At 53.7% G+C, this 21,661-nt stretch overlaps 1 protein-coding gene across 1 annotated transcript; it reads left to right on the forward strand.

Moving 5' to 3' along the window:
* Nucleotides 1–5,554: 5,554 nt before the first annotated feature.
* On the forward strand, nucleotides 5,555–6,425 carry ARL4C (ADP ribosylation factor like GTPase 4C). The gene has a single exon (XM_050900179.1). The coding sequence runs from the start codon at nucleotides 5,555–5,557 to the stop codon at nucleotides 6,131–6,133; it is 579 nt and encodes a 192-aa protein (XP_050756136.1). The 3' UTR covers nucleotides 6,134–6,425.
* Nucleotides 6,426–21,661: the final 15,236 nt, after the last annotated feature.

Consider the following 21,661-nt stretch of genomic DNA (forward strand, 5'->3'; position numbering starts at 1 on the left):
GCAGCTAAACCCTAAGGCTGCTGAAACCTCAGCCCCTAAAATGATCAAAAAGGAGGACATCCTACTTTCCTCACTCTCCGCACACAGGATTTTATTCCAAGCATCCCAGCAGTCAGTTAGGACATCCAAACCAAAGCGTAGGTGGTAAGGGAGAAATGTAAGTGCTGTTTTGCTTGATCCGGTGTGAGACAGCCCCGTGTCCCCTCCCGGTGCCCTCAGCTGCAGCAGTGGGACGCAGCACTCGCCGTGCAAAAATGACGTCTGTCATCTCAGCAAAACCGCGGGAACAAAGGCAGAGAGCTCGCTTTTGTCTCTGCCTGCTCAAGTCAGGCAGATGTTTTGTTCCTCCTGCCGAATTTCATGGACTGGGGCGGGGGGGAAAGTGACAGGCAGAGTTAGGGCTGCAATGCAAGCATAGCACAAAAAGAGTGATTTTTGGTGAAAATCCCAGCCTAACCCGCCAGAAAACCTTTGTGCTCGCCTTGCTTTAACCTGCAAGGCTGTACTTGGCCTGTGTGAGTTTGCAGAGGACATTTCCAGGCAGTTTCACACCGAGGAGATTCCTCTTTATCCGGCAAAAATCGGTAAGCTGTGGCATTCTGCCCCAGGATGCTGAGAAGGCTAAAAGCCTGGAAAGCTTTTTAAGGTTCGTACGAATTCATGGAGGAAAAAAACCCACCAAAAATTCTAATACACATCTGCCCTGGTCTTGTGCTCCTCCAACTGCCTCCACTCCTGGCTGCTTACGGACACGATGCTGGGCTAGATGGATTTTGTGCTGCCTTGGTAAAGCTGTTTTCACATCAGCTCCTTTAGAGGAAGATTTTGTTCTTCTTCCTCAGTTTGTGGCTGTTTTAGTGTTTCCTGGGGATGAGGCTGTAAAGTCGGCTCTAAGCTGGTCCTTATAGGACTTTGCTTGGCCTGAGGAGGCATCTGAGGTCATGAAATGGAGCTGAGCTGCTGTGCTGCAGATGAAGGGATTATTTCTCACTCCTGCATTAGGAGCTCTGTGGATTCAGTTGTTTCTCCACTATGATGCTGCTTTTATCCCTCCCTCCATCCCTTCCTCCATCCCTCCCTCCGCACATCCCTCCATCCCTCCCTCCGCACATCCTTCCATCCTCCATCCACCCGTCCACCCAGGAGCTCCTGGAGGCATCTCTGAGCCACAAGACCTCCTTGGCCCTTGCCCCAAGAGCCTGCATGCTCAAATGGGCAGGAGCAGGCAGGGATGGAGGGCCCCGCTCCAAGGGACACGGACCCTCCCAGGGGACACGGACCCTCCCAGCGGACACAGACCCTCCCAGCGCAGGGTTGAACGCCAGCGGGTGAGGCAAAGCACAGAAAAACACCCACGTGAGGCTGTCTCCAGAAACCACTCAAGAAACTGGTAGCAGAGGTGTGAATTGTGCGCTTAGAAGGATAACCTAGCGTGAAATATTCAGTATCTGTCTCTCTCTCTCTCTCTCGTTATTCCCCTGTGCCCCTTTGGTCTGCCCCCCTTAACCCTTTCAGTGGGGGTACCTAGCTGTATCACCCTGCTTCTGCAGCCCCGCAGAATAAAACGCTGCCTTTCCCGGGAAGAAGGAGTCCCATTAAATCCGCGATGCTCTTTTCCCTCAGAGTTAATATCCAAAAGGCTCCTCTGGGACTCACAGGCTATTCAGCCCTTAATGATCCTGCATTACCTGGCCTCCTTATCCAGTGAGTGGGCTGGAAGGTCCTTGGAAAGGAAGAGAGTGGATGAAGGCGGGAAGGAGAGTGGCACAATAAAAGGATGCTGACCACAACAGGCGCGGGGGTACTGACCCCAAAAAACCTCCCCAGGGGCTTTCCCCCACCGTCAGGGCTCGCAAACAGGGATGAGACTTCCCTACACCGTGCTACCCAGCTCACGCGGGCCCCAGGAATGCCGCCGCTCGGGCAGAGCTCACCCACGGAACCCTGGCAGAAGAGGGGAGCAGCCCCCCCTAAGCCGGCTAGAGACACCGGTCCCGTGCCTTGTCCCACCATCAGAGGTGGCTGCCACAGTTCTGGCTCTCAGCGCAGCCTTTGGGCTCTTCCCGCATCCCAGGCGTTAGTCACGGGGATACTATTAATTAGCCTCAGCGATCCCCAAGAACGGGGGCAGCCCTAATTACAGCCCTCGCCTGTTTTAACTCTGTTTGGGCTGGTGTCTCTGCTTTTAATGCAGAAACAAAAGGGAGGAGACTAAGACAAGCAATGCTATTAAGAAGGAAGGGGCAGGGGAGGGAGAGAGGATCCTGCATGCTCCAGGAGTTGGGATGCTCTCTGCAAACCCATTCCCCCCCGCCTCCAAGTCACCGGCTTGGCCAGAAACCGCTGGCAAAAGCTGCTGCTCCAAGGTTTCGCTTTGCCTGGGTGATAAAGGGCTAATTGGATGCGGATTACAAGTCACTATTACGGATAATCCGTGAGTGGGCCGTGGAAGCGCGGGAAGCATCCCTCCCGTTGTCTCCGGACACGGCGCTGGTGGATGTGCGCGGGCTCTGGCCCTTTGTGTTTGACACCACCCCCCCCCCCCCCCCCGAAAAATGAAAAAAGATACTTGGAAGCGCAAGATGAGCTGGGGGAAGGGAGATGGGATTGGGGGGGGAGCTGGGAAGAAATAATTGCCGTGTCTGAAAACAGTTACTATGGCAGCAACAGTCTTCTTGCTGCTGGAGCGAAATGTTGGGGACCAGCGAGCGGTCCCTTTGTCAGATACTCGCAGACACGCATTTAGATGCTAATGCTGGCTTTAACCTTGGCTGTTTAACCTTGATATGATGGAAAGGGGCGAGGGGGGGGGGGAAGAAAAAGCAGAGGAGACGTGGGGGCTTATGGAAAAGATGGCTTTCCTCTCCCTAAATTTGCCACTGAATGGACTTGGCAGACTCCTCTCAGCTGCGATTAACACTGTTATTTCTGCGCTTAATATTCAGCGGAGGTCTTAACAGCTTATTTATGGATAGCTGGCATTAGCCGCAGCATAATTCACCACTGCAACGCTCCTGTTTATCTCCATCCCCTTGGGATCATCTGATATAAGGCCGTTTTTTTAGAACATCCCCTAGGTTTGATCAGCCTGTCTATCTAATCTCGCCTTTATTTATAACTCACAATCAACGCTGGGGTAGAAAAAAGGAGGGGCACGGAGGAGGGAAGTCTCTCCTTTGGACTTTGGCTGTTGGGGGGAAAGAAATTTTGGTGGCCTGTTTAGAAAAGGAAGCCTTTCGACTTGAGGCTCAAAGCTGTCTTCAGCAGCGGGGGTGAAGGAGGAGGGAGGGAGAGGGTTAGAAGTGAGGGAGGGGAGAGGGGGAATTCCCCCGGGGAGCGCTGCCTGGCCATGACACCCAGAGCTGAAACAGCATCTCGTGCGCTGGACCCGGCACTCCTGGATCTGAGCGTGAGCTCGGAGCCCGAAGGTAAAAATTCCTAAAACACAAACCTCTTGCACGCGGATTAGCCCCTAATTCTGGGGGCAGCCCAGGGTTGCACTTGCCTTGGGATTATCCTTCACAGCAGCATTTAAGAAAGCTTTTGCTGGAGCAAGTCAGGCAGAAGAGATGAGAGTGGTGCCGGATCTGCTGGTGACACTGCTCACAGATATGACCCTCTTCTTTCTATTTCTTTCTTTAATGCTCCAGCTCCTGGAGTCAGGTGATCACTCCCAGCTTTCTCTACTTGCTCTCGTTACCTTTATGTGGTCGCGGAGAAAAGCCTGAACTCACGCCAGCTCAAAGGCCAGCTGATCAGGACAACCCCGATGCACGAAACCTTTTCATTTTCCAGCCCGTACAACGCCTGTGCCTTGCTTTTTGAACGGCTGTGCAGAGCGCGGAGGCGATGCCGCCTCACACGTGCCAAGGAACGTTTCTCCCAGCTGCACGCTGGCGGGGACGGAGCTCCCTGCACTTTTCACGCTGTCACCACATGGTGATTTCCATCAAAACTGCACCCAGTGTCACCTCCAGAGATGGTCACAGCGAGCTGCCTATATTTTTAATGACGGCATGTGTTAGCAGGTAGTCTTATCTCCGTGCAAAGCCGCAATACGCATCCTTGGGATGAAATACGAATAGAGAAACGATCCCACTCCAGCCTGACAATCCTCACTGCACGCTGCGTGGTAACAGCATCTTAAATTAAAAGCAGTATCTGTCTTCTGCAGTACACTTCTTTCTCCGGGGCTTTCTAGTTAAGCTGTCAGATACAGTTGATATTTATTTTACAAATGCTGTAAAAGAGGGGATGGGTAATATCGTAGGAACAACCCTGCCGCTGCTTTTTGGCTCAGGAGCAATCTCAGAAATAAATGCAACAGCAAAGAGCGGGGCAGACCTTCCCCAGAGCATGCAGCGAAGGTGGCTTCTCTGTCCCCACGCTGGCCTGGAAGGGGCTTCCAGGAGGAGCAGCTGGGCCAGCAGCTACATGGCTTGGGGCGCTGGGCCGTGCTGGGCCCTGGGGGGCTGGCTGGCCGCAGAGACCTCAGGGGCTTTAAACACGGGTTGAGGGCATTCACAGCATTTAGGAAGCGTGAGATGCAAAAAGCAGTAACAGCAGTGATGAACGGTAGTGTGTCGTGTGTGTGTCCCCCCCAGCCCTGGATTCAGCGCAGGTGACGTTTTCCTTTCCCTGCATCTCTCCGCTTTGGGAGACTGCGACAGCCCCAGGGGGATGCAGACGCTCCGTGTCCCGGCACCACGCTGGGCGACGGTGACTCCCGAGCTCCCAGCGCCAGCGCAGGCTCTGCCTTTGCAGGAGGAGAGCATCGCTCTCCTGCTTTCCGGGCTCAGCTCCTCACTGGTGCCGGTCGTCCCCTGCAGAGCTGTGCCTGAACCACTTTTGCAACCCCCTCCGATTCCCTCGGCCGGGGATTATACATGGTGCAGCAGAAGGCCCCTCCTTGTGTCTCACGTGCAATGAATATTGCCTTGGCTTGGTACCATTTTTAGGTTTTGGGTTTTTTTTTTTTATGATTTCTGCGGTCAGTGAGGACGAAAAAGCGTAGGGAGAAGCGAGCTTTAACCACAGGGGGAACTCGCTCCCAGGGGACCCCCCCCCCCAACTCCCGTGCTGGGGCCGTCCCCGGGGCAATGGGGTGCAGCAAGTCAAAAGACCCCGCAGGCCTAGGAGAAGGGACGGGCAGGTGGGGGGGGGGTGTGCAGGCAGGAGGAGGGACGGGCAGGTGGGGGGTGCAGGCAGGAGGAGGGACGGGCAGGTGGGGGGGGTGCAGGCAGGAGGAGGGAGGGGCAGGTGGGGGTGTGTGCAGGCAGGAGGAGGGACGGGCAGGTGGGGGGGGTGCAGGCAGGGCGAGGGCGGAGCCTGCGGAAGGCGGCGGCGCGGCCCCTCCTCCCGGGCGGGGCGGTGGCCGGCAGTCCCCGAGCGCTGCCGCCGCGTGGAGCCGCGCTGCCTGCTGCCTGCCTGCTGCCTGCCTGCTGCCTGCCTGCCCGCTCCGCGCCCAGCCCAGCTCACCCCGAGCCGTGCCCCTGCGGGCCGGCGGCGCGGGGATGGGCGCGGGGCTGTGAGGGCGGCTGCGAGGGCCGTGGCCATGGGGAACATCTCCTCCAACATCTCCGCCTTCCAGTCCCTGCACATCGTCATGCTGGGCCTGGACTCGGCGGGGAAGACCACGGTGCTCTACCGGTTGAAGTTCAACGAGTTCGTCAACACCGTGCCCACCATCGGCTTCAACACGGAGAAGATCCGGCTGAGCAACGGGACGGCCAAGGGCATCAGCTGCCACTTTTGGGACGTGGGTGGTCAGGAGAAGCTGCGCCCGCTCTGGAAGTCCTACAGCCGCTGCACCGATGGCATCATCTACGTGGTGGACTCAGTGGACGTGGACCGGCTGGAGGAGGCCAAAACAGAGCTGCACAAGGTGACCAAGTTCGCCGAGAACCAGGGCACCCCGCTGCTGGTCATCGCCAACAAGCAGGACCTGCCCAAGTCCCTGCCGGTGGCCGAGATCGAGAAGCAGCTGGCCCTCCACGAGCTGACCCCTTCCACCACCTACCACATCCAGCCCGCCTGCGCCATCATCGGCGAGGGGCTCACGGAGGGCATGGACAAGCTCTACGAGATGATCCTGAAGCGGAGGAAGTCCCTCAAGCAGAAGAAGAAGCGGTAGAAGCCCCGCAGACACGGGGAGGGATGGGGAAGCAGACAAAGGAACCGAGGGGGAGAGAGAACCAAAGCGATTCTTTTTGGTTTAATTGTTATTATTATTATTTTTTTTCCTCCTTTTTTTTTTTTTTGTTTTTCTTCCTTCCTTTCCAAATGAAAAGACAATAGTGGTGATGATAACAAAGCCGCTCCTGCCAGCCAAGCCCAGATCCCGGCTGCGGGTGAGAGCCGGGATCTCCCCTCTCCCACCGCCCCTTTCCATGGATCACCGTGCTCCCAAGGGCCGGATCCGGACCTCCTGGGGCCCCCGGGCCGGGCTGGAGACGTGTTAACGGGGCGAGACCCCCCCCCCCCCCCCTCCGTCCTTCGGGACCACCGAGCTTTTGTGTGCCGGGGCGAACAGGGCAGGACCCTGTTGAAGTGCATTTGAGAGAAGCCCAGCGTGCTTCTGGATCTTTAACGTGTGCATTTTGGGGTGGGGTGTAGCAGGGATGCGGTGGGGAGGGATGGATGTTATATGGGGGGGGGGGGCTCGGCAAGGTCAGCGGTGAGGGGGCTTTCAGCTGCGCCCCGATATCTGCCCGCATCCCTCCCCCGCGTTTGTGGGTGGGAAGGGGTGTCGAAAGCCGGGGGGGGGGGTGTAGACCAGCACAAAATGTCGGGGGGGGGAGTATGGGTGATGGGTAAGGGGACATGTCCTGTCCCGTTGTACCCCCCACCCCCCCGCTGGTGTTTTAGGGTGCGGATGGGTGCAGAGCAAGGACAGGCAGCCTTCAGCCCGGGGCTGGGTGTAAGGCTGCGGCGCCAGGGGTGCTTAGCAGCTGCTGACTGGTGCTGAGCTTTAAGCTGTTTGCTTAAAAAAAAAAGGGGGGGGGGGGCGGGAAGAACAAAAAAAAAAAGGCAAAGGTTTTGGGTGAATGCTGCTGGAAGTGTTGGGGGGGTTGTCCAGGAGTCCCCCTCCTCAAAGGCTTCATTGTGTCATCTTCTGAAGCAAAGCCCCGAGCAGGTCTTTATTGTGCCCGGGCAGAGGCATGCTCCAGCTGGGGTGACCCAAACTAGGGGTTATCTTAAAAAAATAAAACAAACCCAACCAACCAACCAACCAAACAAAAAAGCAGGCTTCATGGTACTGGTCACCGTGCTGCTCTGCAGTCGGTGCAGGAGGTCAGGGCAGCGCTTGCTAAATGCAGGTTTTAAGGGGGGGGGGGGGGGTCACGGCAGGGCAGGGCAGGACAGACGGACGGACGGCTGCCGGCACTGCCCGCTGAGATGGCCAAGAGCTTGCAAAATCTCTGCTGGAAAGGGACTCGGCAGCGCCGGGAATGGCAGGGTGTGAAGAGTCATGGCGGGGGGTAACGTGGGGGGGGGTGGGTGGGTGGGTTAGTTTTTTATAAAGATTTAAACCCGATTCAAAGGAGAGAGCCCCTTGCTGCCAGCAGTAGCTGTGTGGGCTGCTTCTGCCTGCTGAGCACCCGGGGCAGGGTCAGGCCCCGCCGTGTCCTTCTGCAGGTGAATATTTTGGGACCTGGATGGGACTGGGGACCAAAAGCCGTTTGCTGTCTGTGTTTTGGCCTGGGACCCAGCTCTCTGGAGGAGAAAACCAGGGTCCCGGCTTTCCACGCCACCCACGGAGCAGAAGCAGGCAGCCCTTGGGGGGCCAAATATCCTGAGTTTTGAGCCATGCAGTCTGGCAGGATTTTCTGGTGATTTTACACCAGCCTTCCCGTTTGAAAACCCCTTCCCAGAGCAGCCAAGGAGAAACCACCAAGCAGACAAAAGAAAAATGCCCTTCGGGTTTCAGGGAGTTGATTCTCCACTTGCAGCGATGAGCGCGGCACCTTCCAAAATAGCGGGTTTTTTTTGTTAGGAAACAAATGTTGCAGCCAAGTTGTAGTTCTGTTCTTGCGGGGTTTGAGTTCCCAACGCGAGTCCCGACTTGTGCGCTGAGTGAGTGGGCTGGTCCCATCAGTTCAGGTGGCTCTGTTCCCGCTTCCTTGGGTTTTCTTTGCTTTGTCTTCACCTCCAACACTTTGGTACTTGCTGTCGAGAGAGAGAAAAAAAAAAAATTAAAAATTATTTATTTTTGATGCCACAGAAGCCACACGCATTAACCCTTTTTTGGAGAGCGACCCATTTTAGGGGCGAAACACAAAGCTACGTTTTCCCCCACCAGCTCAAAAGCGATCAGGTTTTAAAAATGACACGTGCGGGCTATTAGTTGTGGGTTTTGCCTCCTTGCTGTCGAGACGTAGGTCTTGGTTTAGCGAATGCTGGCATGGAAAGCCTGGCGGCATGCATTTACGGAGCCCGGGCCTTCCTGGGAGTTTGTTACACCCGGCTCCGCTGAGCATCCCCTTGGAGAAACGGCTGGTTTTCGGCGGAGCGCTTAAGCGTGCGCTGAACCGGCAGCGCGCGCGCGCTTGCAGGTTCAGCTGAGCCGGGTGGGACGCTGCGGCGGTGCCGTTCCCGCCAGCTCTGCTTTCTGCAATAATTAAAAAGACCTTTTCCAATTAGTAGCTAACGGCTTCCGTGGTATTTCTGTAACATTTCACAACCGTACGCTGATTTTTTCCTGTGTGAAGATGTGCGTCGCCTACGGTGGGCTAGAAGAAGAGGTGCCTCAGCAAAACGGCGGTTAAGGGAAACTGCCTGGGTTGTTGCTCTGAAAACGAGCTGGGCTTTTTGCAAGTTGTGCGTCTTCTCTAAATATGTTTGAATGACCTTTTTTTTTTTTTTTTAAGCAGCTGTCACGAGGTACTGGTCTCATTTCCCCAGGTACCTTCGCAGCGTTCCCATCAGTGTTGGATATCCTGCTGCCCGTGTCCTACCCTTGCCATTGTCTGTCAGTCTCTGTTCCTCCTGTCTTTTCTTCTTTTTTTAAAAGATGCAGACATAATGCTGTGAACCGAAATAAATTATTTATACAATGAAAGGGCCTGATTAAAAAAAAAAAAAAAAAAGAAGTGTTCTTCTGCTTATTTCTGAATATCGATGCTGCATTTTACAGTTGCTTCTCGTTGCATGTTACGAAGGAGGTTGCTCCTGCCTCCCCAGGGAGAGGAGATGAGGGCATGGGGCTGGAGAAGTGACCTGCTCAGGATCACTCTGCACCCAGCGGCATGCTGGCACGGGTCTGTCGCATGGCAGCCCTCTGCAGCGTCTCCCTCTAGGACGTGGGGAACATCGATGATTGTGCAGTTAATGAAATCTGAGCTCTTTTGCAGGCCGCTTAATTTCTCTGCCTCTCTGCTGCTGTCCGTGAAAGGGGAGAATATTGTTTGGTGTGGGTATTTCCTTCCCTCACCTCTTTTAAATCCGTGTGAAGGTGGCGATCGCCCTGTGCACAGCGCTTAAGAGGAGGGAGCGAGAAAGTTTTGGTTTTGCTCGCGCGGCGTGGCTTTTCTAAACGCGCGGCCTCGGGCGAGGCGTTGGGGTGGCGGAGAGCCAGGTCTGCAGGGGTTAAAGCACCAGGCGGGCAGTTGAGAACAGGATGCTGCGGGAGCTGGAGGCTGCTTCTCCTCCTGGGTGGCTGCTGACACAGGAAACACAGGGTGACATTTCGGAGAGGAGAGCCGGAGCCGGGTGGTAAATGACTTTTTCTTTCTTGTTAAAATGGTGAGACGGGAGCCAGAGAGGAAACGGATGAGCCCCCATTCGTCCCAGCGCCGTTTGGCAGGGCTCGTGAGCGCTTACCCTGCTCGAGGTTTGCGCTCGGCTCCTCTCTGCTTCCCAGGTGGTGCACAGTTCCCCGGGCGAGAGGACATGCTGTCTGCTTTGCAGGATCAGGGCCGTGGGGCTCGAAAGGGTTGCAGGACCTCGAAATGAACCTAAAGGCTTAGCCGGTGATGCAGTTAGTGAGCTCCTATCAAGGCTGTTGGTGCACGCCCAGAAATCACTTGGAGCTGAGTCGGATGGTGACCTGTGGCATTCAAGGATTGAGTTGCTGAGTGCTCAGCTGCCTCGTGACCGCACGGAGAGCCTCTGAAAGGCGCAGTTCCCCGCGGGCTCCTCCCTCACACCATCACCGACGGGTGCCTGTCTCTCCGCCGCACGGGTGGCACGGTGGGCAGCGTGGTCCGGTCCAGCGCTCCTGAAGATGGTTCTGACCCATCGCTTCCCTTTGCGCCTCCGGCCTCGTTTCCCAGGCAGCGTGCCGGGCACCGTATGTTTCTCCTGGCCTGCGTTTCATGGATCTGAAAGCCCAGGAGCAGATGCTGCGGTGCCTGTACCCTCCTGAGCGTGAAGGGAACTCGTCCTCACCGATCCCACCTGGCGGGAGACGATTTGTGGAGGTTTTCCTGCTGGCATGGAGCACTGCACACCGGCGTTCGTGTCCCTGGATGGGCTTATCTGTGCCCCAAGGAGCCCAGACAGGGCTTGGGCACACAGGGCGATGGATGTGCTGTGTCCCGCATGGAGCTGGGGAGGGGGGGCTTTCCTCCTCCTGGTTTAACGGGGGGAACCATCCCTGTCCCTGTGATGGAGGAAGAGAAACAGCCAGAAGGGTTTAGGGCTGTAGGTTTCGAGCGGCTGTGACTTCGTGTGTGCGCGACTGTGCGACTGGATCTACCCCGCAGCCCTGTGAGCAGGGGGGGCTGAGCTGGGATGTCTCAGTTTATTTTACTGCCAAAGCCACTGGCTTGCGGGAAGGGGCGGGAGGGGTTGTGTCTTCTTGCAAGCAAAGCTCCTTGCGCCTCGAGCTGCAAGGACGGACATCCTCCTTCAAGCCACACAGCCTCTCCTCCTGGCCGGAGAGTGCTTTTGTCAGCAGGGGTTTTTGCGTGTTTGGGCCAGTTGTCATGAAAACATTGCACAAGGAGCTTGCTGACCTTGCGGTGCCCTGGAGCGGCACGCTGGCCGTGATTTATGCTGCCGTACCATCTCCCCGAGCAGGCAGTTCAGCGAAACAGCGAGTGATGCTGGAGCTGTGGTCCCCAGCCTGATGTCTGGGGACCCTCGTGGCATGGGGAGCCCAGGCCCCCAGGCAGTGCCCAAGGATGCTGCCCCTGCATGGGACCAGGCGGGAGAAAAAGCAGTGAGGAAGCAGTTGGGCTGTCAGCTGCATCAGATCTCTGCAAGCATGGGCTAGGAGCAGGTGAGAAGGACCTGCAACTTTTCAAATGGCAGAAAAGGCAAGAAGAGAAAGGGACCAGGGCTGGGGTCCAGCCGGCAGCAGCAGGAGATGGGGTCAGGACAAAAATAAGCAGAGACGAGCTACCAGCGTGTCCCCCGCCACTTCTCTGCAGGTCCCTGACATACCCTCCCTGAAGGCCACCAAGGGAGGGCTGCTGAGCGATCTCCACTTGCTCTCATGGACAAGGGTGCTTCAAACACCCCTCCGACGGCTCGGCGTGTCCCATGTTTTCATGCACGTAGCTTCATGACGTCTCCTGCACCCCAAGAGCTCTGCGGCCCCTTTTCTGCAGGTTCTCCCCTCTGCCTTGCCTCTTGGTGTCTCAGCTACACAGATCCTTCTCCCTCTCTTTCCGTGGTTTGCCTTGTTAAGCTAAATCCCTCTGCTCTATTTCAAATGGGATTTGCCTCCCAAGCAAGTATCTTCGAAAGGATCGTCTTGGTTAATGTAATTCGTAGGGCGCTGAATCCTTGCAGCATGGTGTAATGCGAAGAGAGCTATTTCTTTGCACAAGGTACTTCTGGTCAAAGTTTGGGTAGAGTGAGGATGACCGTCTCTTTAAAATGGACTATAAACCATTGCAAGAAGAAAAAAGAAAAATCCCACGCTGATTCAAACTTGGGCCCCCTTTGCTTTGTTTTCATTCATTCAGTCAGCTCCATCCTAGAGCTTCTTCCACGTGAATTACCCCAAATCACACGTACTTTTTGTCTGAGCAGCAAAAGGCCACTGCTGTGAGTCGGGTCTGCAAGACACTAGGCACTTTACACACACATCATGCAAAAAAAAAAGGTAGTGCTTGCCTGGTAGAGCAAAATTGAGACATTTCAGCACGTGCATATTCTTATTGAGGATAGTTCATGATGACTAGGGAATATGGAGAGCCCAGCCTGGGAATATTTGCTCTAATAAACCATTCTGTTTATTTCGGCTTAGCTTGTGTTTGCTTCCCTCAGATATTTGAGTGAGATTTAAGGGAGGAAAGCTTACGAAAAAGAGCAACTCTCCAGCAACTACATTAAAATACTGGTGGAAGGTAAGTTATGAAGCCTATAAATCCCCCAGGTGTTTGCGCTGGAGCTATACCCAGCCGAGAGGTGACCAGAAATAATCCCGCGTGCCTAATGACCCCCTCGTCCTCCCTCCCTGACAGCCTTGACTAATGACATCTTACGGCTTGCAAAAATGCTGCAGCACGAGGGGAGTTTGTGAGAGGTGCTGCTGAGCCCATGGGGCGCTGGGGGAGAGGGACGACAGCCTGCTTGCAGACACTGGGGAATGGGAGGCAGAGATCATCTCACCCAGCTCTTCATCAACCCACAGATATTATTATTATTATTATTATTATTATTATTATTTATTATTTATTATTTATTACTTCAGCCCAATGGTACCCAAATTGTGCAGCTGGAGCGGGCTACTGTCAGCTTATGAAGTTTCTTGTGATCCCTCGGTGCTGGGGCTGGAGCGTTCCCAAAAGGTGGTGTCCCGGGAGATAGGCGCACCCGAAGCTCCTGATCCCACCCGGCATTGCTTTCAAGTCTGTATTTCGCTGCCGGAAAGAGAGCAGGACACGAAGCTGGGTCTCAACACAGTTTTTCAGTCTCTGCCACTGGCTCTTGCCTAACCCTGGTCACATCACTTCAGATGCCCCCAGGCTTCTTTTCCACGGGTGTAAAAGAAGGTTGCCAGCATTTTTCTCACTCCCAAGGCTAAAAAAAAAAAAAAAAAGAAATTGGTGGTGGTGGTGTGATACTCAAATCCCCACACTAAAGATGCTAAACCTGCAGGATTGTCCCTTACATGGTGGGGAAAGGGGTTGAATGGTGCTTGGGTGGGGGGAGAGTGCTGCAGGTTCAGGTACTCCTGCTTGCAGTGTGGGCAGAAGAGCTACATCAGGGCTGAGTGCCTCGGTTCAGCATCCAGCAGCTCCATGCCACGCTGATTTTATTTTATGAGCTGTGGCTCTCTGAAACCCTCCAGCCGTATCCTCCAAGTTATGGCTGCAAGAGGGAAGTTAATAACCCATTTTAAACCCTCGACCCCATACCTGTGGGCTCCCTGCAGCTACAGGCATGGTAATGAAGTCCTGCAGGCAGAGGAGGTGGCACGGAGGCTCCTGTCACCGCCGCAGCACCGTGCCAGCAGTGGACAGGCCATGTCTCCAGGGCTGGAGGCAGCTCAGGACCCTGCAGATCCACCCACGCAGAGATGAAAGACCAGCGTGGCAATGGGAAACGGGAACACAGGGCAATTGTTGTGCTGGTTAATGTTTAAATAGCTCTTGGAAAGCCCCCTCCCTTGCCGCTTGCACTCTCTAACAAGGGGGCCCTTTCAACTCTTTGGCACCTTCCCCATCCTTTGGCTTCTGCTGCCTGTTTAAAATGTCCAAAGGCAGGAGGGGGAATGGCAATTGCTGCAGCTTTGCAATGTCTTCTTGCCCACCACATCCTCCCAGGATGGGCCACGCTCTTTCCCAGCCAGCCTTAGAAACCACCTGATGACTGAGAAGGAGGGATCTGTTAGAGCTGGTTGGTGCCAAGATGACAATGGGTTGTGGGGAAAAAAAAACCAAAACACCAAAATAACAAGCCACCACCCATACACTGTTCTTGGAGTGTGTGCTCAGTTGTTTGCCACCCAACCTAGGCAGTGACAGCCACGTCTCCAGAAGAAATGGCCTTTAGGCTTCCCCATGCAACTGCACAGGTCTTTGTCTCCCGGGCATGGCCAACAGGTAGCATCTGGTGGTCCCAGAGAGGTGGGGAGACCCTGCTGATGTCTCGCCACAAACCTCAGCCCAGCCCTGGGACCTGCTGCGTTTCTTCTGGGACTTCCAGCAGCCCTGGAGCATCTCAGACTGGGAATGGGGCAAGGATGGTTTAAAATCATCCCCTGCCAGTTTTGCCTGCAGCTTCTGGCACCAAAGCCAGCCGGCCTCCCACCTTGCCCAGCCTCTCCTAAGGTGCTGCCCATCTTCATCTTTTCATCACAAGGGTGTGATGCAAAGAGTCCCATGATGATTTGTCCCTCATCAGCTGCAAAACCTCATGCAGGACAAATAACTCATCTGGGGCCCCGTCCTCCTTCCCCTGCCCACCCTCCGTAAAACTCAATTAGAGCAAAGCAGGTAGGGGTGGGGGGGCCGGGTAAAACCGTTTCTTAAAAACCGTTTCTTAAACCTCAGCGTCAGCATTTCTTTTCAGCCTGGCTGCTCTGTATCCCTGGTAACTGCCGGGGCGTAATGGGTGAAAACCGAAGCGTGATCGCAGGTGAGGAAGTCCTGGTGTGACAATGTGTTTGAAGAGAGCGGTGGAGCACGAGGAGGCCATAAACCCGTCGGGAGGTCACTGAAGGGGCTGGTTTGGGAAAAGCGAGCCCTGCTGGAGTTTTATCACTGTGGCCTGAGGGTTTATAACCTCTGAGGACGCTCTGAGCTGAGCAGAGCCTGTACTGGCTCATTTTAAGCTAAAAATTGGCTTAGCTCTGGATGAGGGACAGCCTAGGAGAAGAGGGCTCGGGGTCCACGAGCAACGTCCTCGTCCCCCCACCTCCTCCCCACACCAGCCTCACCGCAGGGCTGGAGCCCAGGTGCCTCTTGAGCCAGCAACCGCACAGACAGAGGCAGGCTGCCGCTCCCCACCCCTGTTCATGGGTTGCTAACACCAAGGCTTGATGTTTGTCATGCGGTTGCCCATGGGAGACTCGGGTGCCCAATGCTCCTTTATTTTTAGCTAGATAACAGAGAGAGTGACGCAGAAAGATGGGAGGGAGAAGGGGGGGGCTGTGTCTGCTGAGACTGCGGCAATGTTCAAGTTCCTTATCTATAATTACTTGCAAATAAGTCCTGGGTATGTTTTTTTTAATATGTGTATGTATATATATATATGTTTATATCCAATCCATATTCTGTTTTTTACATATATATATATATAATTGCACACAGGGAGAGTATACTGCAAATATTTCGTTAGCTCTTGTGTCACCAGGACCTCGTTTTCCCCAGGGCTTCAGCCCCGGCAGGCAACCGTGTACCAGTGTCCCAGCAGGGCTGGCATGGCAGCCCAAGCGCATGTTAGGAGAGAGGAACGCTGGGCTGACTTCAAACACGAGCTGGAGTTGGAAGAGCCTTGTCTTCACCAATGGCTGAAGGACCTGCGTCACAGCTTATGAAAGCTGCTTTCCCCCATCGTGGTCCAGCACCGATGGCACTGGGCACTGGGATGAGGTGGGAGCCTCATCCCAGCACTGAGCTGACTTGTTCTCTGCCAGCTCGTGGGACCGAGGTCTGGCGTGGGGCTCACCAACTCCAATCCCTTCAAGAAGCCTTCTTGCCTACTGGCCGAGCCATGGCTCTGCCTGCCCCTTTTAAAGAGGATATTTCTTCCGGTGATTGGGAGCGTTTTAATTTCCAGCCCACAACTTTTCCCAACCACTTTGTGCCCATTGGCCCCTGGGCCAGAGTTATCCCTTAGCTCAAGCAGCTCTCCTCCCCGCTGGGCGCCGAGGTGTTATAGAGGCAATCACAGCTCTCTGAGCCACCGTCCTGTGGGACAGGGAAGAACCTTGTCATGTCCCCACTAAACTGGGTCCTGTTTCTGCTCTGAAACCAGGGAGGGTGGTAGGGGGAAATTCAACGAGATAAGAAACCCAGAGTATCCTTCAGACTTGGGCTGAGGGTACATCAGAAAGCTGGAGGTGGCAGGGATGCTTTTGATGGGCTGGGCAGAGCGAGGTGTCTTTTGGAGGCTGTTTGCCTGGGCAGACAGGGACAGACCCAAATTCCCATTAAGCCCTGAACTGGGAGTGCTGCGGTGGAGCTGCCCGCAGAGGCAGCACGGGGATGGCCATCCAGACCCTGTCATTGCCTGCTCCCAGGCAGACTCAGCCCTGCGAGGTCATGTCTTGGTGATCAATAAACCAGGGTGAGAGAGGCCCCGTGCAAAATGTTGGCATCGGGAATGGAGCTGCTTGGAAACCATCCAGTGCTCCTCCTCCCTTGCCATCTAAAAATGAGAATTCATCAAAAATGAGCCATTTCATGGAAACGCTGATGGCAAAATGCCACTACGGGGGTGAAAAAGCAGCAAGCCGCAGTGACCTTGATCGTTTGGATAATGCTGAAACAACAGTTCTGGAATGGATCATGTTTGCTTTGAGATGGCTCTTTACTGGAAATTTAAGGCATGTTCTGTTATTAAATGTATATAACGAAATCTACCTTGAAATCTGAGCAGGGCACAAGGGGAGCCTGTGCTCCACAGCGCTGCTTCTCCCCCTGCACAGCATCTCTGGCCTCCTCCCAGGGGGGTGATGCTCCCCGAGAGCATCCCACCCCAACACGTATGGGTCCTCTGGCCTCACCGGGAGGTCCTTCCATCTTCTCCATGAGGTGGCTTTTTTCTAGCTGGGTATCCAGGAGTCTCTGGTATCAGCAGTCCAGAAATCTCAGGAAACTCTCGGGAGCAGAAATTGCAGAAGAAATCCTATCCCTTTTCCCCCTGCTCCCAACCTCCTGCCCCGTTGGAGCTTCTTTTATCACGAAATATGCAGAAAATTGTTGGGTTTCTAATGATCTGCACTCCTTCAGTCAAGACAAGACTTGGCTTGCAAAGAATGTGAATAATTTATGTGTAGATAATAATGAGAGGGAGAGCACGAGGAAAAAGGAGGTTGTCTTTCGTTCCCCTCGGTGCTGCTCCCGAGGCTTTGCCCTACCCAGAACAGCTATTCCTGATGATCCCAGGTGGACTGATTTACATGGGGACCTTCCTCCGACTCTGTAAGCCGAACCTTCCTTTTTGCTTTAGTGCAATCCACTGTGGATGCAATTGCTAAATAGGGGGTGGGGGCAAAAAAAAAAAAGACTTGTCTCCCCAAATTCACCCTAAACCTGTATTCTTTTGCATCCTTGCATATCCTGGACTAGCTTTGCTCTGTAGGCAGGTCCCCGGGAACAGCGCAGAAATCCAGCTTCCCGTTCCAGCTCCAGCCTTGCAAACGCAATGACTCACTCTCAAGAAACCTCATTGTGCTGGCATAAGCCAGAAGTCCTGACGCTTATTTTTTTTGAGAAGCCCTAGCAAGGGCAAATATATAGCTTGTGAAAAAGTACCATGGCAGAAGAACAGCTTCAATAAACAGATTTAATATATGAAAATGTCAGGACATTTTTGACTGCAGGAAAATGCCTGGGAGCCTTACACTGTGTGGTGCGATTTTGAGAGGCAGATTCAGTGCTTGGTTCTGTATAACATCCTGCAATGCTTAAATGGGGCGAAGGCACAAAAATAATTGAAGATCTCCAGCTCAGCTACTCTTTGCAGCGGGGGGAAATGTTGAAAAGGAAGGGGAAGGTGTTTAGAAGTACGAAACAGAGACTCCAGTGCATCTCGCCTCTTGATGTGAGCTCCCAGGACATTGCTAAGGGCAGATCATGAAAAGCCTAGTCCTGCTGGCAAAACATAGCTGAAGGCAAGGGGGACCAGCGGTGGTTAGAGCTGAAAAGGTAAATCCACTTAAAAAGGTGCCCTTTTTGGTGAGAGGAATATTAGCAGCTTCAAGTCTGATTCAGAAAATAATGCAGGGAAATTTCTAAAAAGCTCAGACTTTTTTTTCCTCTCTCCATCTCAAAAAGGACTGAACTGTTTCTTTTCAAAGCAAAGAGAGGTTAAGCCGAAACCTGAATTCCTCACTCCATCCCCACGTTGCTTTTTTTCTTGTCCTGTCTTGACTTAGCTGTTGATCGGGTCACTCAGAAAAACAAACCGACCCGCACGGAGATTTTCTCTCCTCCCCATCCTCAACACCTACCGTTAGCAGAGCCGGGGGTAGGATGGGAGGGAGGTTGGTTTACTGTCCCTGCTTGAAACCTCCCCTTTAGCCAGACCCCACATCGATGGCAAAAAGGTCTAAGGGTTATGTCTTGACTGAGCGAAATGGGACAGAGAGGGAGCTTTGCAAAGACGGCGCCTAGCTAAGCTGATCAAGTTGCTTGGTGCAGTTATGAGCTAAAACGAGCGGAAAGTCGCATTCTGATTAAAAAAGACGCCACTTTGTCAAAACAGGGTCAGCCTCACGCGTGTACAGGTGGACGCCCCTTCCCTCCTTCCCTGGGCGCTGCTGGGGCCGGCGCAGACGGGAGTCGAGTCCTGCTGTGGCTCGTCCATTCTGGGTGGCTGGTGAGAGCGGGGAGGCTTCCCCAGGGACGTGCCGGGCCTACGCATGGCTTACAGCCCACCCAGGCTCCCTCCCCTCAGCTTCAGCCCTTGCTCGGACAAGCTGGCGTCGGGCAGCACAGGGCTGTGCAGGATGGGCACGGACAACACCCCTGCGGATAACGTGCCTTTAATTACTATTAATTATTTAATCGTGCTCTCCGCAGCTCTGCTTAAGACAACCGCGTTAATTGCAGACAAACAAGCTCTGGACACGTACAAGCTGTAACGGAGACAGCAAGTCATTTAAATCCCGTCCCCTGCAGGTCTGGCCCCTTGTCATCCTTCTTTCGACCTGCCACAGAAGACACAGTTTCTGGTGATTTGCTTCAGGGTTTCCGTGTTAGTTTTCCGGATGATTTTCAGGTTGACCTGACAGCCCAAGGTCTTGCTTCAGGGTGCTCTCACCTCCTTGGGGACTGTCAAGGCATGGAAGATCATTTCCAGCAGCTCGAGGGGGACATCTCAAGCTCTGGCTTTCGAGGCCAGGAAGGACAGTGGAGTCCCTTCCCTGCCCCGGTGCTTCTCTTTCAGCTCAGCTGAGACGTGGCTCTCGTAGTCATCAGGAGAAATGGGAAGCAAGAAGAGGGAATGAAACCCCAGGATCCTTGCAGAGCCTTGGCCAGGCTGCAGTGAAGTCCCTGAGCCGGGCTGGATGCAGCAAGTTCTGCGAGACAAGAACGGTGTGGGACAGAGTTAAAAATTCAGTTTTAAGCCTAGAGTGCTCAGGCTAGGCCTAACGTCTTTGAGGGAAAGCAGCAAGTCCTAACTGTGGAAGAATTAAAAAGAAATTGACTTACGAAAAAAAACACTGGCAGAATCTCAAATCAACATGGGCTCCAGGCAACAAAATCAATCACAATCATATTTTCCAGGCCATGCTGGTCGTCAGACACGATCTTAGCACAGGGTGGGAGGAGGAGGAAAAAATACGAACTTAAATTCGTATGGGTGAAACCAAGAAAATCCACGGTTACAGCATCAAAAACCGCATCAGCCAAAACCTAGGAAAGCCACATGGCAACCATTCCCGAGACGAGACAGGAGGAAGATACAGCGAGAGCATCAGGGCTCGGTCAAGCTTCTTGGTCCAGTCACCATGGGACTTTATTCCAATAGAGCTTTTTTGGCTTTGCCAAAATGCCCGTGCCACCCCGCTGTAGGTGTGTTTACACCCCCTCAGCTGGTCTCCCTGCTGCTGGAGGCTAACTGTGCCAGGGGACTGGAAAACACACCACTTCCCATCACTGAGAAGCCTCTAGCCCCTCCATCATCCACCTTCACTCCCCTTCCCACCTCCCTGACCAACAACAGGACAGCCAGCAGAAGCTGGGAGGTGTTTCATCCCCATCACAAGGGTCATTGCATCAGCATCCAAAACAGAGGCATGTTTGAATCAGCCTGATGATTCTCATGTTCCCCCCACCCCCAAAAATAGCTCTGTTCAAAGAAAACAAAGGCATAAATGCCTCACAGTCTGGGCAACCCGACAGCTTTAGAGCCAGCCCTTCTCAGGAGCTCCTCTCTCGTATCGCCAGCTCTGGCGCAGCGCAGGGTGCGGGCAGGGAGGAGTGGATCTGGCAGGGGGTGGGCAGGGGTGCGAGTGCACACGCGTGTGTGTATATCACCCCCGTTTCACAACTCTCAATTGCTGGTGTTCTTGTAACAGTGCCTCAGTCATCCCCAATTATAAACAAAGCTAGCGAAAGACTCCTTCCTCAGGGGGGGTTTCCCTGAGCCTACATCGGCTCCAAGAGCATGTCAGGCAGTAATTAATCACTTCAGGGTATTTGCTGATATGTAATTACGTGCAGTGAAAGGTCTGGCAATACAGTTTGCTATCAATCATCACTCTGTATCAGTCACATAGGCTGGGTCCTCTCATAACCTGGCTGCCAGTTATTTCAAATGCTGATGTTTAAGGTAAAATCTAAACGCTCAGATTTAATTTCCAGCATTTCAAGTGTTTCATGTCACATTCCTGTCCTAAACACCTCCAGCAAGATCCTCTCCTGCCCAGCTGCACAGGAGATTGATTCACGGAGCGAAGATTTCCAGCATCGCGCTTGGTAAACTGCGATGTCTTTATGGGCAGAGGCAGGGGGGTGTTTGCTCTCCAGGCTGCGGAGACATTTTCTGGCACACATATCCTTGTCCAGGAGGATTTTACACGGCTTTGCAGAATCCGTCCCACGCTGTGCAGCAGTCAGTGCTTTTGCAGGACTCTGCCGCTTATACCTTCCCTTACTAGCGACGCCAGCTCATCCACATGATTGCCACTCCTGGTAATTCTATCAGGAGCTTTGTGGTATTTAGTGGTTTAGCAAAAGCTCCACGTCCTGGGGGTAACTTTTCACACTGAGGAGCCCCACCTTCCCTCTCGGACCTCAGAAGGAAAGGGGAACTTGCAGCCTCCCGGGTGAGACGGAGATGAAAAGAAGCCAGTGCTTAGCATTAAACAAAAACAACCCTAAAAAATAACAACTCATGAGTTTTATGCCAGTTTCAGGATTTTGCAACGGCCTGACTCATGATTTTTTTTTTTTTTTTTTAAATCTGAGGATTTAAAGGAGCCTCTTCTACCCGCATATTCTTGGTGCAGTCACAGCCCTGTTTTCCAGAAAAACGAACTTCCTAGCTTTCCTGCAAGCCACGGCATGGCCCTCGGTCTGCACCCACGTGCTGAGCAGAGATGCAGGGGCTCAGCGCTTCGCCCGCGTCCGGCTGCACAGCAAGCCGCTCTCTCTCATCGGATGCGGCAAGTTCCTTCTGGTCCCTGGCACAACGTGTCCTTGTGGATTTGGCTGTCCTGCTAGATGACACGGGAGATTTTAACTCTCTCGGGGAGACTTTAACTTGTTTAACTCTGCCTGCTGGAAGTGGTTTTGTTCCTTTTAACAGTCATTTATGCAGAAGTTGCATGCAAAGCCTTCCTTTACGAGTAAGGCTAGGGAAGTCATCTGGAGAAAACAGAGGATGACTGCAGTGACCAAACCCCAGAAGGCTGGAGTTTTCCACCCACAAGTCAAACAACAAGCCACTGGCAGAGCTGGAGATAAAATTCCACTCTCCCAAAGGTTTGATCTTGTCCCTATCCTCAAGCACCCCACTTTCGAATGTGAAGAGATGCACCCCGAGGCTGTGTCTGTAATAAGTAACTATAATCCTCTCCTGAGGATGG

Source organism: Gymnogyps californianus, chromosome 7 (genome assembly GCF_018139145.2).
Source record: "Gymnogyps californianus isolate 813 chromosome 7, ASM1813914v2, whole genome shotgun sequence".
NCBI classification, from domain to species: domain Eukaryota; kingdom Metazoa; phylum Chordata; class Aves; order Accipitriformes; family Cathartidae; genus Gymnogyps; species Gymnogyps californianus.